The sequence below is a fragment of the Macrobrachium nipponense genome, chromosome 41, assembly GCF_015104395.2.
Source record: "Macrobrachium nipponense isolate FS-2020 chromosome 41, ASM1510439v2, whole genome shotgun sequence".
Taxonomy (NCBI): Eukaryota; Metazoa; Arthropoda; class Malacostraca; order Decapoda; family Palaemonidae; genus Macrobrachium; species Macrobrachium nipponense.
The window spans coordinates 25,300,022-25,314,515 of record NC_061102.1 but is presented as its reverse complement, the minus strand read 5'-3'; the positions used below and the strand labels follow the sequence as shown (position 1 = coordinate 25,314,515).

The window sequence follows — 14,494 nt, the reverse complement described above, 5'->3', positions numbered from 1 at the left end:
TACGAAAGTAAGAGGAATTTTGACGAAATATTTCGTATACGTATTCTCAATTGCCATATGAAGCTCTGTGAATTTTTTCATGACTGTACATTTTTCGCCCTATACCACCATATATAGGGGCTCCGGCCGGCCCCCTTAAGTAATAGTGAATGGGCAAGTGTAGCACGATGGCCCCACAAAACATGGGAAGGTTATTACTTAAAAGCAGGAATAATAGGAATCCTGTACTTTAAGTAATAGTGAATGGGCAAGTGTAGCACTGACTCACAGATAAACATTACAGAATTACATAAATTATTATATTGCGCAAGCCAGAACGCACAATGATAGAAAAGAACAGAATATTAAATGGTTGATGAAAAATTAGAGCAAAACAGAGGTGATGTTGACTCCATTCAGTTACATACATGCTTGAGTAATTGATGGGTCATGGGTGGTATGGGCGTGACATTGAAGGTAGTATCTGGATTGTCATTCATACTAGTCGGGGTGACTGGGATCTGATCCACTGAGGAGGGACTGTGCTTGAATAATAAGGTTGTAATGAAGATTTTTTTCTATATTTTTATGCCATTTATGTTAAAATTTTACAAAGCACAATGTTCCTGTTTTGTATATAATTAGTGTTTATCAGTCCTAAAATACATTTGATGTTATTTTTATTAGTTATTGATGTTGATAATGTGAATAAAACAATGACTTTGGATAATGTAACCAAAATCATGAGTTTTTAATACAGGAATTAATATTATAGTACATAATCATGTGCCACCTTCTAGCAGTTGGTAATTATCATTATTGTGGGTTTTTCTTTGCAGCTGAGTAATTTACAGGAGGCATTAAGCACAGTGGAAGCTCAAAAAATCTCTCTAGAACAAGAACTAGCTTTTAGTGCAGTAGCATCAGACAATGCAAGAAAAGAGGTTGTAGACTCTGTAGCTGATGTGCTGGAGAATGAACTGCAGTGTCCCATTTGCAATGAGCTTTTCATAAGTGTAAGTACTTTCTTTTTGTCTTACAATTTTTGAAGGAATTTATCCTTCAAAGCATGACCATAAGGCATTTTTATATTGTCTTCGTTATATTAGATTTATTTAGATTGTTTTTCTTATATTGTAAATAAACAATTGTTAACCCTTTGAGTGTGTCAGTGTGGATTGGAATTGTTCCCCTGCAAATGCTCAAGTTGTCTTCATATGACTTTTACAATAAGAAAAAACCTTATATTTTTCAAATGTAATGTTAATTTATTTTAAAAATTTATTAAATTACTATAAAATGCCAAGTTTATTGAAAAAATGGTGAACTATTGATCAAAATTGCAAAAAAAACTATAAATAGGGTAATATAAACAAAATCTTGATCTAGCATTTCCTGGAGAGTTAAATAGAAGCAAAAATGATTCCTTACGTAAAAATATTTTGAAATTTTTTGCGTGCATTGGCATTGTTATAGGAAAGATCGGAAAGGAATACAATATATAGAATTGCTTTTTTACAATATAACTTTTATCTTGTAAATTAAGACGGAATCTTTCTTTATATTATGTAAACACCAAGAATGAAATTGAAACATAACTTACATACTTACACCCATGAAAATCATATACAATTTAAATAAAAATTGTTCATATATGAAACAAACCTTCGGTCTTAACATTAGGATAAATACTTAGCACTAGCTGGAAACCAGTAAAGTTTAAAATAATTGTGTGCGTAAGGGACTATTGGCATCTGTGCTTGGTCATAAGTCATGTTGAGCCACCCACATACCCCTCTGTAACTCATGCCCCGTTAGTTACTTTCTTACTGCCTTTAAGAGAGGACATGCTTTGCTTCCGTCCTTTTAAAGCCGGTTTAGTGCCCCCTGTTGTTTTGAATCTGTGTGCGTTTAGAATTTCTGGGCTCTAATGTGAACATGGAGCCTTCTCATGCTTCGAGATTTCGTGGATTTCACAAGAAGCAGATAAACGGCCGGATATTATCTTCGACGATTTTGATGTCGGGGTACTCATCATTTAGTAGGTTGTAGGTGCAGAAACTCTTCAGATACAGTTAATTCGCTGCCTGTACTTTGGATTTTCACATATATTATATGGATTGCCTGTGAATCCAAAGCTTGGATGTATCAGGATGTGCTTTGGGAAGTAATTTTGACTAATTGTGCTCCTTTCCCTGCTGGGAGAGGTGTGCATCGCCATCTTGTTCTCGTTCCAGATATGTGGGCAAAGTTGATGGATGGAGGTGTGCGATCAGCGTTAGGCCTATCAGGAGTACCAACCCAGAAGGACAGTTGGTTTGCTATATGAAAATCACGCTGCCACCCAGGGTCCCATGCTATGGATGTCCCTTTTATCCTGATATGCACTGAATGGCAGTCGAATGCGTCAACATCTGTAGGGAAGCAGATAGTGCAACACGGCAGCCTTTAGAGTCGGGTTGCTATGCCTACAAGAACAACAACAGCCTTGCACTTCTTGTTGAGTGCTGGCTTCACATTCAAGATGCTCAGTGATGTCATAAACGTGGCAACCGCCATGACGTCACTTCACAGCTGCGGCCTACATGGAGACTGAGACATGCTTCCTTTTTCACTTCTTCGGGGTACTAGAGTATTTTACAACTACACTTTCGGATTTGGTGATTTTTAAACACTCATTGTTTTTGAGAGAAATTGCAAGTGTTAGGAGATATAACAAACACATAGTGGAAAAGACGCAAGTCTTTCCTCTGTCTCCTTCTGCTTAGGTGTCAACAAGCTTAGGTGAATTTGACCCCAGTGCATTCTCCTGCCAATCCTTGAAGAATAGGGACTTCGTGGCTGATCCTCGAGCCAAGAGGAGAAGTTTCTTCTCCATCTTCGAGCCAGGACTGTCACATCTCTATTATAAGAAAGCACAAGAAATAATTGTAATTGTTGAACAAGTGACTTATGGAAGCTTAGTCTAGTGTGGCTGTGAAGAGTTTGAGAATTCTAGAATCAGGGACTTCATGACTGATCCTCGTGCCAAGAAGAGAAGAATAATTTCTTCTTCATCTTCGAGTCAGGACTATCACATCCTTGAAAAAGTAGCAATGCCACAGCAGTTTGGGTCTCTTGGTCTTGGCTGCAAGAGTACCTTCAACAGCCTCACGTTTCCATCAAGCTTGATGACATCATAGCCAAAACCGCTATCAAAATGGCGGTAGTCATGACGTCACAGCCTACTGCTGCCAACCTCTTGTCTTCAGTGGCATCATTATGGAGAAATGTGAATTTTCTCGTAGGATAAGCAGCAATGCTGTTGTGTGCTCCAGTTAAATTTTGAATAAGAAAGCTTAAGCAGTACAGTGGTCCCCCCGTATTCGCGGGGGATGCGTACCAGACCCCCCCGTGAATAGTTAGAACCCGCGAATGTTTGGAACCCTTTAAAAACGTTAAAAACAGCCTATTTTGTCAGTTAAAACTCAAGAAAAACCCACTAAAAATTTTCATGGTTGGTTTTTTTAATAGTTTTATCACAAAAAGTGCATTTTATGATGAAATTCATAAAAAAACCAGGAATTTGTGGATATTTATCATAGAAAAATACCGCAAATGCGCGAATTATCTGCGAATAATGCGGGGAAACGTTCCCAAGAGAAATCCGCAAATATGTGAGTCGGCGAGTCTGGAGAACGCGAATACTCGGGGTCCACTGTAGTTTAGCTCAGTCAACTCTAGACGGTTGCTGTTTAGGTTGTCAACAGTCCAGTGATAGTCTAGATTGTGATAACCATGTCGGCCATAGAGTTATGACGGGCGTAAGAACCATGACGCCCATTAGAGCTATGAAGGGCTTAAGAACCATGACAACCATGAGAGCTATGATGGCCATGAGGACTATGAAGACCATGAGGAATGTGACGGCCATGACGGTTGTAGGAGGCAACTGTGTAAACAGTGACGGGCGTAGGAATCGTTTGTAAGAACTTGGGGACTGGTTAATCAGTGTTGCCAATTTAGACAAACTTGTAAAGGCATCGGATGCCTTTACAAACTATTTCCAGGAATTCTAGATGTCATTGTAATGCAATAATGATAAAATTGTTCTCATATGTATATAGATTGCAAATAGATACACTAAATTCACTTATTTCTACGGTTTTGTGTAAGATTTATCCTAAGTTTGGAAGGTAAACACAAACCAATTGGCAATTGCTGGATTAGTCATGAGAACGAGTACAGTGTAGTTTTACAATGCACGTAATGTTGGACGGCCGTAAGGTCCACGCAGTAGTTATTGAGATGTGTCACCCTCTCATTTATGTGCTAAGAGAAGTGAAAGGCATCAGCCACATTCACCTGCTGTCTACCAATGTGGGCACCCATCACAACCAGTCTAAGGATTCCTCTTAGTAATCGAATACAGTCTGCATGGTGAGAATTAACAGACTTCAGGTTGACCCGAGAAAACTTCAAACCTTTACAGGTAAGAAGAATTCCCTTGTTTTATATACTTTTTGGTATAATCTCGTTTGTTTCTATAAGAATATTGACCAAACTCTTAGACTCTTAGACAAGTAGTTACAGTTGGTTGATAGCTTGGCTTGGTTCCTTTGCAGTAAAGTTCTGTAGAACCATTCTTCTTAACGAAAGATAAACTAAGATTCAGGACTACTCATTGAGTGAGTTTCGGGTGTATAGGCAATGAAGAAAACTTCAAGTTGAAAGGAGGAGGTGAAACTTCTTTCTTTCACCACTTTAGTTAGACAAGCCTAAGTAGTGCACTTGTAACCTAGGATGCTATAGCCCAGCTCATTGAGTCATACCTTTTAGCCTAACAAGTGATTAAATTTGTAGCCTACCCCAGATAATCCGAATCTACTGCTACTATCTTAGCTTAATCTGAGTAGTAGTTCTTAGCTTAGACTGTCCAAACTAACTGATTTGGGCATACATGTGCCAACTTAGCCTAGCTAATGGTTGAGAACCAGCATTTACTATCTTAGCTTAGTCTGAGTGGTACAGTTCTTAGTTAGATTAACCTAACTCTTGGGTTAGCTGGTTCTGGCATACACATCAACTTAGCCTGGCCTTGCTACTTGAACATGCCTTTACTATCTTAGCTTGGTCTGAGTAGTAAGGTTCTAAGCATGGCCGAGCATAGACTAGTACCTAGGCTGCCCATTTGGAACACTTTTACCACCTCAGCCTAGCAGGTTGTGGTTGTAGCCTAGCATGTATAGTCCAAACTTTCTTGGATGACTTTACCCGAACCTAAGTCATTGAGTTTCTAGATGAAGCTATTCTATCCTAGCCTAGACTAGTTAGAGTACTTCTCTGAAGGCCTTAGCCTAGCGGAACTGGTGGAGGAGTTAGCATAGCCTAATTAGTGGAGGAATTAACCTAGCCTAACCTAACCAAGCCAGTGTGAACCTGGTCTTGCCAACATGAAATATGTTAACCAGTTCGGAATTGACTATACCTACTTAGCCTAGTCCAAGTGGTTGTTTGCTAGACTAACCTAGAATCTTCAAAGGGGTCTCTTCCATCCTGGCCTAGTTTCTAAGTATTGAAGCCATAACCCTAGCATAGCAGGTTCAAGCTTCAGTTGGCTGAAGCAAGTCATTAAAACTTCATGAGCTGAGGAAGAGGAAGGTGGAGAATTTCCCACTCTTCAAGAGTAAGGTTGGGTGAAGTGACCTTGGGTACAATTCTGTGCTAGGTTGCTCGAGAATAGCACCATGGGGGTTTCTGGCTATATAGGGTTTCTCTTTGGAAGGTAACATATTGAACATATGTCCGTATATTGTATCAGTTCACCGCATAGGGTGTTTCGTGGTTGGAAAGTAACATTCCTTTTGAAGAATGAGCCCTGTGCTGTTAACAGGTTAATTCCTTGGACAGGAGGATAATTAGGACGTGTCTGATTAGAATATGTTATCATAGGACATTCCCTTTGGTTTTCGTCTGTATAATTGAAGACCTATGTAAGACCTGTCTGCTACAGGGTTCTCACCCTTCGAGCAGTCTGAGGATTCCATTTGGGATACTGGGAACAACCTGGTTATGCAAACCCTCCTTTCTACCTGTTCCACCATATTCTGAACAGAGGAAGGGTTTCCAGTAATTGAGGAGGACCCAAGGTGAGTGATTGATAAAGTTTATCTTAGCACAATCTTTTCTACCAGGTTCATGTGGGAAAGAGGCACCACCAATAGGTAGAATAATATTTCAGGTCTGGAGTTTGCCCAGTACCCTTTTCAAACTAACAGTTTTAAGATTTTGGGTGCAGAGCATCAGCTCGGATGTAACACGACTCCAGAGTTCTTCGTCTCACAATTATAGAATGACCTTTTGGCCGTGACTGCCTTTATAGAGGAGGTTTCTGTCCATTAAAGGCATTCTGTCAGTAGACAATGATCTTGTGGAGCTGTTGTCAGAACAGAGGGAATTCTCTGTAATTACCTGTATGGTGATACACATTTGACTGATGATTGGGTCATCCGGTATGTGAATATCACTTCACACTGAGTAATCTTCAGATGACTCAGGAGCATTGAACTGGCTGGTGCACATAAGAAACTCTGATCTACTATGTGAAAACATACTCTGTATCAGAGTAGACTCGCTGGGTTACCACCGAGCCCATACGTCAGTCACGTTACAGGAAACTGAGCAGGGAAACTGTCTTCCTCTGACCTTGGTAGAGTGGGAGTACTCAATAGCCAGGTTTTTTACATAGATTCAAAAGTAGTTGGGAACAACAGTTTCCAAATTGCACCAGAATCCAGGATAATGAGCCAATGCAGCACAGGTCATGATGATAGATATGTTTTTAGTCACGCTCAGAACGACGTGAATTTGCGTTAAGAGACCTTCAGGAGAGCCGGCTTTGACTTGTCAAAGTACTCTGTGGTTATCAAAAGAACTACGTCACCTAGAACATAAGTGTGGTAGACGTAAGGGAACACAAGCCAAACAGAGGAAATGTGGTCAGAAATTTCCATGTATTTTTATTTTTTGAGGCAATCAGTCAAGCCTACTCCTTTTTGTCAAGTTGTACCAATTGGGTCATACAGAAGGGAAGGTCATGAGAGGAATACGTGCCTTTCTGGCAATTAAGAACATCTGTTAAAATGACCGTGATGGTTGGTTTGTGACTGTATCGAACCATTTTTCATGTTTTACATTAAGAATGTTACCCGCAGTTCATTGGACGTTTGATGGAAAGGTTCTGTTAGAACCTTGTACGTCTTCGACATGTTGTTTGACGAAGACTTTTCGTTGAGATAGGCCGAGTCAGGAAAGAAGTGCTAGAAGGGCCTTATGTAACAGAAACGGGCCTAATGACGGAGGGAAGGCAAGAACCCATGACGTTTAGAACAATGAACTGATATTGAGCAATTTTAAGAAGATGTGTCTGTTCATTGAAATTTGAGAGTTGGTTCATAGTTATGACAAACGACTTTCAATTTCCTGTACATAAAGGATTGCCCAGAGGTCCTTGGACACAATTTCCTTGGGTCCTTTGGTGGCTGCTCAACAAATTGTGTAACTCATCCAGAACCCCTGGGGAGTCAGTTGGTATCTTGTCTAAGATGATGGTATGAATGTGAAATGGAGGAGATAACTAGCCTCTTTCCTTTGCAAATTTCTTTCTCCTTCTTTACTTTGGGCAGTAAGAAGAGAGTACCATCATAAGCTGGAACAGACAAGATACAGGTGAGTGAAGTAGCCATACTGTTAAGGTTATTATCAGTTTAAGATATCTATCAGTAGCAAAAGGGGGAGAGGAATGATAACAAACCTACATAACTGGATAAAGTGGTTTGTCAGAAGAACAGATGTTCTTATCTTCCTCAGAGGCAATCAACTATGACATTGTGTAAAAACCCAGAAGTCTGACTCTATGGTATTCATATATATCTAACATTCTGAAATACTGGTCAGTTGTTTTGTAGAATACTGCTATTCAAGAAAGCTGATCAAAGGTGGCAAACTCCCAGTTGGTTAGTATTTACCTCCCACCAAAAGTAAGTCTATCCTAATGTTAAGACCGAAGGTATGTTTTGTATATGAACAAATGACAAATTTTTATCCAATTTGTATTTTTCTTAACTAACAAACCTGAAGTCTTAACATACAAAGACCCACCTCTAACCACCCCTCTATCAACTAACCTGGGTTGGAAGAATAACTAATGGTGTCATGAGTTACAGAGGGATATGTGGGTGGCTCCACATGACTTGTGACCAAGCACAGATGCCAATAGTCCCTTGCGTACACAATTATTTTAAACTTTACCAGTTTCCAGGTGGCGCTAAGTATTTATCCTAATGTTAAGACCTCAGGTTTGTTAGTTATGAAAAATACAAATTGATTAAAAATTTGTCATTTTTAATTTAGAAAAATCCAAACAAAAATTCAATTAACTACTGCTTTTGCTTAGCTTATTACACTCAGGGTTTTGTGTATAGTATGGTATATTTTGAGGCATGGCAAAATACACATAGATGTCTTCATAGGACAAGTTTCACAATTGAAATGTTTGTCTTCCTATGCACTGCTCTTTTTTTTCTTCTTGCAACAACTGCTTCTTATATTACAAACAAAGCAATTAGGCTTGTGATATTTGTTTGCAAATCTAACAATGATTCTTTGATAAGTGATTCCAATCTCCTCTTAACAATCAGTGGCCTTTTTTATTAATCCTTCCAACAACCCATTTACTACGTGTTTCATAATATCTTCTTTACTCAGTTTTTTACTAGGAATTTGGATATCATAATCTGTTTTTGCACCATCCAAAATTATAATAACATATTTACACAATGTTTACACTATTTTAGACATTACAATTTAACTAATTTAGAAATTTTAGTATGTATTTTATATAAGAGGATGCTTGTAAGTTATGTGCACTATACTGTATGTCCTGTATTGTAAATTATAACACCTATTTGAATTGGCTCACTTTTCAACTTATGTAGGGGATTCTGGAACCAAACTCTTTTGTCTAGTTAAATCATATAAACAACAACAGCAGCAATGATTAAGGTCTCATGTCATATCAGTGACAAGACACTTGATCAGCTATGAATTGTTGTTGATTTATGGTAGTTGATGTACATAGTCTTCTGTTGACACTGTATATGGCTAATAAATATAACTAGAGTTAGGTATATAGCTCTGGCTTTTTAGAAAAATAGGTTTCAGAAAGACATATACGTACATAGGTGTAATTCCTTCCTGTCAGTTTCTCTTTTTGGAGCTATTTTCCATTTCAGCATTTGGAAAAAATTCTTGAAATGTAATCGATAGTCCTTAATATTTTAAGATTGATTTTAAAATATTCAGGATTCTATTTAAATTCCTTTTATTCTGCAATTGAAATCATGCCCGTTTTTAAAAGTACTGATGTCTGTTTCAGGCAATGATGTTGGGATGTGGTCATACATTTTGCAAGTACTGTATAGGACAATGGAAGAAAAACAAAAGGGAATGCCCGAATTGTAGGGGACATATAACTTCAGAAACAAGGTCTCTAGTAATAGATAATTTCATAGATAAAATTGTCCCTACTCTTTCAGAAGAATTGCAGAAGAGGAGAAGTGAAATAGTAGCAGAAAGAGCAAGTAAGTTAAGTGTATTGAGGTTTCTTCTTGGTATTCTGATAAATTTTTTTTATATTGTACAGTCCATTCACCCCTGATATGGATTTTTATAATGCAGTTCACCATTAGCACAAAACCCTAATATCTACCACTGTTGAGAGATTTGGTAATGTGGGTCAAATTTAAATGAAGCCACCATTATTACTTGCCACACAAGATAGTTGTGAAAACGACTGCAAGCGATTATTTACAGTAAGAGCAGTGATGATTTTATCTTAAGTAGTATTTTTACACTTAAAACACTTAAAACCCAATAATTACGTGGAACCCAAATCACACTTATGATGTTCTCATATAAACCAGTTCCAAGGTTTTAAGACAAAAGAAGTAGGGGAGCTATAAGTGGCTCTACAGCCATGGACATCTGTGAACCATTGGTTAAAAAGAAACTACTAAGTTGTATGTCTCATAAGCTTTGCTAGTTCAGTTTGGAATAGTTTTATTTTTGTTTGTTCTAATTTATTTTTTTTCCTAGTTCACTTTAAGCGAGTAAATATTAGTAATTACAGGTTTTTCTACCTGTATTTGTACAATTGTGCTTCTTGTGTTTACTGAATTTGTATTTTTGCTCCATGATTGGAGATTAATTCAGTGATTCCACAGACATTGATTTCAAATCTGTTGTAAAATTAATTGGATTTTGATTTGCTAGTATGTATTGTTTTGTTCTTTGGCTTCTGCAAGGGATGGTCAGTAGGCAGTGGTAAGGTGTAAGTTGTTCGTCTATTTTATCTGTTTTGTGAAAAGTATTGTTGGTCAGTTATCCTGTTGTTTTTATCAAGTCATTGGTTGTCTCTGATGGGCCTGGTGATATACATTTTTCATCTTCCTTAGAGACCTTTTAATCTTATCAGCTACTAAGTTTTGTATTGGCCTTTCTCTTATGCCAGCTTCCTCCAGTTCAGTTCATTTCCCTCATTAAGGTTTTCAAAATACTGCTTTCATTTTCTTAGTACATCTTTAATTTCAACTTGAAATTCTCCATTTTCTTTTGCTATCTATATATAATCTCCATATCTTTTCCATCTCTCCTCAGCATTTTGGTATTCTCAATATTTTCCCTTTTCCTTTGGCTGTGTAGGAATTTTGATGCCATTCTCCTAAATCCTCTTTGCCCTGACCTCTTGCCTTTCTGCCTCCATCCCCTTATCTGTGTATGTGTCTATCCTTCTCCTCACCTGTCCTGTGCCATAGCTCTCGTCTGATGATTGAGTTAATCCTTTGTGTTAACCATGTGACAGGAGAGAATTTTAGCTCCGTGATACTGTTAAATTAACATGTATTTTACTTGCTTAACCTAAGTGATATGCAGGGACTTTTGTATTTTATTTATATTTGTTTATATTAAGATAACAAAAGTTTCCATTCTGTTAATCATTGCTTAGAATTGTTTTCATGACAAGCTATTCTTCCTTTTTTCTTCTTTAGGGGAGATTGCGACATTGGAAGCACAGGCAGCTGCTAAGGCTGCTGAATCAGCAAGTCGGGGTGGTCGAAGAGGAAGGGGACGTGGGAGAAATACGTAAGTGATGTTATTATATTATCACATTTCTTTCAATTGTTCAAGATCATTTCTCCTTTTAAAATACTTGATGCCATTTGGATTAGTCTTCTACAGTTATCATTTGCATTATTAGGAAGTATTATATTTTACAGGTGCCTTCACATCATAGTACTTATAGAATTTGATGACCGTTATCTGATCCTGGTTGTGAAGTGAAGTTCATTTCTAAAATTTCATTATCAGTTATAGCATTTGCAAACAGACATTATGTATAATATTAATTTTACTACTACATGGTCGAAAGTTCAAGTCAGCATATATTGTTACTGGCTTCCATGATTATGGTAGTTGCATCAATGTTCTTAATTTACTTGAATGAAGTCAGCCCCCTGCATTCGGGGCGGTTAGGGACCACAACCCCCGCCGTTACAGAAAATGCTTATGTGTATATAACTGCCTATTTCAAGCCAGCCAGCATCGAGAATAGGTAGTACCTTACTGAGTAATTGGCTTCTGGCCAATAGCAGTCATCATGGAGTGAGAGAGGGAAAAGGGTGAACTGAGCACATACCTTAAGCTAAAATGCTTATAACTGCTTATTCTAATACAGGCAGCCCGTGGTTACTGTCGCCATTGGTTAGTGGGATTTTGGTTTTACACTGCTTTTTAGATATATTCACAAGTGGGTTTTACACTTCGTAGGGTTATAGCTCCGCTGTCTGGTTATCGGTTGCTTATAGGCTAGGTGCCAAAATCGCCTCATAAAATATAAACATAACGAATATGCATCTTTTCCTCTACTCTTTTAAAAAGTTATCCTTTACTTTGCAGTATCCAATAATACCGTATGTAGTCTTGTATTACTATTTGTGTTATAAAATACAAACAAACTGACCATGTTTTGGTTTGGAAAATCAGATGAGGGTGGAGGTAAGATTATTTTGCCGGATTTAACTCGATTCAGAGTGATTTTCTTGCTTCTATTTAGCGTAAATTAATCTCCAGAAACTCTATTCATATGTGACAAGGTTATATTTTTTTATATGAAGTGCTTATAAGTTGAAAATTTATTTAAATACATGAACTAGACATAGTTATTTTTTTCGTTATTAGGTGGCGCTGTTGTCTGGTTATTGGTACGTATTTCGGTACTTGCCGAAGCACTGAGAGACCCTCATAAAATACAAACATATCGAATATGCATCTTTTCCTTGGCTCTTTTAAAAAATTATGCTTTACTTCTCTGTATCCAATAATACTGTATGTAGTCTCATATTACTACGTATAGTATTATAAAATACAAACAAAGCGATCTATGATTTGGTTTTGAGAAATCAGTTGAGGACAGAGGAAGGGTTATTTTGCCCTACTTGACTCGATTTAGAGCAATTTTCTTGCTTCTATTTAGCGTAAATAGGTTATTTTTTGTCATATGAATGCTTTTAAATTGAAATATGACTTAAATATGTACATCTTGGGTGAACTCGATTGTTTTTTTTTTTTTTTATAATAGATGGTGTCTGGAGCATGTTATTTTGTGTAAAAAAAAACTGAATACATTCGTTGTTTTCATCCTATTTTCTAATAATACGATATTTTCATATTTATCTGTTATAAGCTTGAAAACAACAGTAAAAGGATTTCTTTCATGGCCAGTATTTTTTATTAAAATACTTTTTTATCCACTATTATTCGAGGTAGAGTTGCATCCATGTTGCTGATGCACGATAATTGAGTCATTAACAGTGTGAACATTTTATTTTTTCAGCTTCAGCTACAACTGCAGCTTAATTTTAGCAGCACTATATTTCCTTGTCAATATTTTCTCCATACCAAATAAAGGTATAATGCAAAAATATTTAAGTCCTGTTCTACTGAATGTCATTCGTAACATAATTACGGTAATTTTTGTACTATTGTACGATGGCTGAAATGCAAGCAAAACATTGTTATTATCAGATTCATTTCGGTTGTTGTAGCAAAACAACTGTTATCATTCAGTTGTTTATGGCTGCAGCACTTAAGCAACGATTATAATGGTACTAACGATACTTTTATCATTCTCATTTGCTTTTTTAGCTGATTTAACTAGATATGATAAATAAAGAGATGGAGGAAATGTTAGCAGTCTGAAAAAGGTGACTCTCTCTCTCTCTCTCTCTCTCTCTCTCTCTCTCTCTCTCTCTCTCTCTCTCTCTCTCTCTCTCTCTCAGGCAAACAAAATTCCACATTTTCATTAAAAAGTTATTACATATTATGGGAAAATATCTGGCTGCGACACTGTGTAAGGCATAGCTAACATGTCAAGGGCACCGCAATGTGGATTTTGACGCCCATACGCTTTTGAATTTTGGTTGGAGACGAATTTCGCTTAGCATCTGGCCCCAGGAATGGAACCTCTGCCGATAACTGGTTAATGGCGCCTCTGTTTGGTATGGTATAGCGCCATAACTCAATTATTGGTGCTTTGTGGCGCCAATAACCGAAACTTGGAATGTTATGATGCCATAAATCGCAAATTTTATGGCACTAGTCAAGCCCCATAAAACTGGGTTGCCATTAACCGAGTCAGCCGATAATCGGGGACTGCGTGTATATATATATTCTGGACAAAAAAAATATCAGAGAAACTATTGACAGAAAACAAACAGAAAATTTCTCGTGGTGTTGTTGGAGTTATTGCTAGACTATAAAAGAAAAAGTTTTTTTTAATATCTGTAGCGTTGCTAACTTTTATCATAGAGAGCTTGTTTTGGTTGGTCTTTCTTTTTATAGTACTAGTACAGGGGGATTTTGATGAAGTTCAATAATTTCCCCCCCACCAAAAAATAGTTATTATGGCTGAAAAGGAAAATATATGTACCATATCTTTGTTTTGGACAAATAATATCTTCTTCCCAGCTTGTTCCCATTTTTATATGGGGTCGCCGTTTCGGATGAGCCGTTTCCATCTATTTCTATCTTGTGCTTCTGCCTCATCAATTCCCTTCTCATTTAAATCTCCTCTCACACAGTCCTTCCATCTCTTTCTTGGTCTCCCTCTTTTTCTCCTTCCTTGCACCTCCACCCCCATAGTATGTCTCCCAGCGTGGTCCTCATCTCTCCACAGTGTCCATACCATCTCAGCCTCCCCTCCTGCACTTTCTTTGATACTTCCACCACCTTAGTTGACCCCCTTATGTAGTCATTTCTGATCCTATCCACTCTTGTTACCCCAGACATCCACCTAAGCATTCTCATTTCTGCCACATCCATCTTCTTCTGCTCTGCTTTTCTCATGCTTGCTGTTTCCGTACCATACAGCATTGCTGTTCTTACCACCGTCTTGTGAAATTTTCCTTTTAACCTAAGC

At 37.6% G+C, this 14,494-nt stretch overlaps 1 protein-coding gene across 6 annotated transcripts in view; it reads left to right on the top strand.

The window, feature by feature from the left end:
- Positions 1-14,494, top strand: part of LOC135212618 (tigger transposable element-derived protein 1-like) — a gene marked incomplete at its 5' end in the record, with an annotated part of 202,256 nt that overhangs the window by 127,469 nt on the left and 60,293 nt on the right. For all 6 annotated transcript variants that reach the window (XM_064246201.1, XM_064246200.1, XM_064246205.1 and 3 more), the window contains 3 exon segments: positions 819-995; positions 9,395-9,599; positions 11,067-11,160. In XM_064246201.1, the coding sequence (XP_064102271.1) occupies positions 819-995; positions 9,395-9,599; positions 11,067-11,160 (476 nt within the window).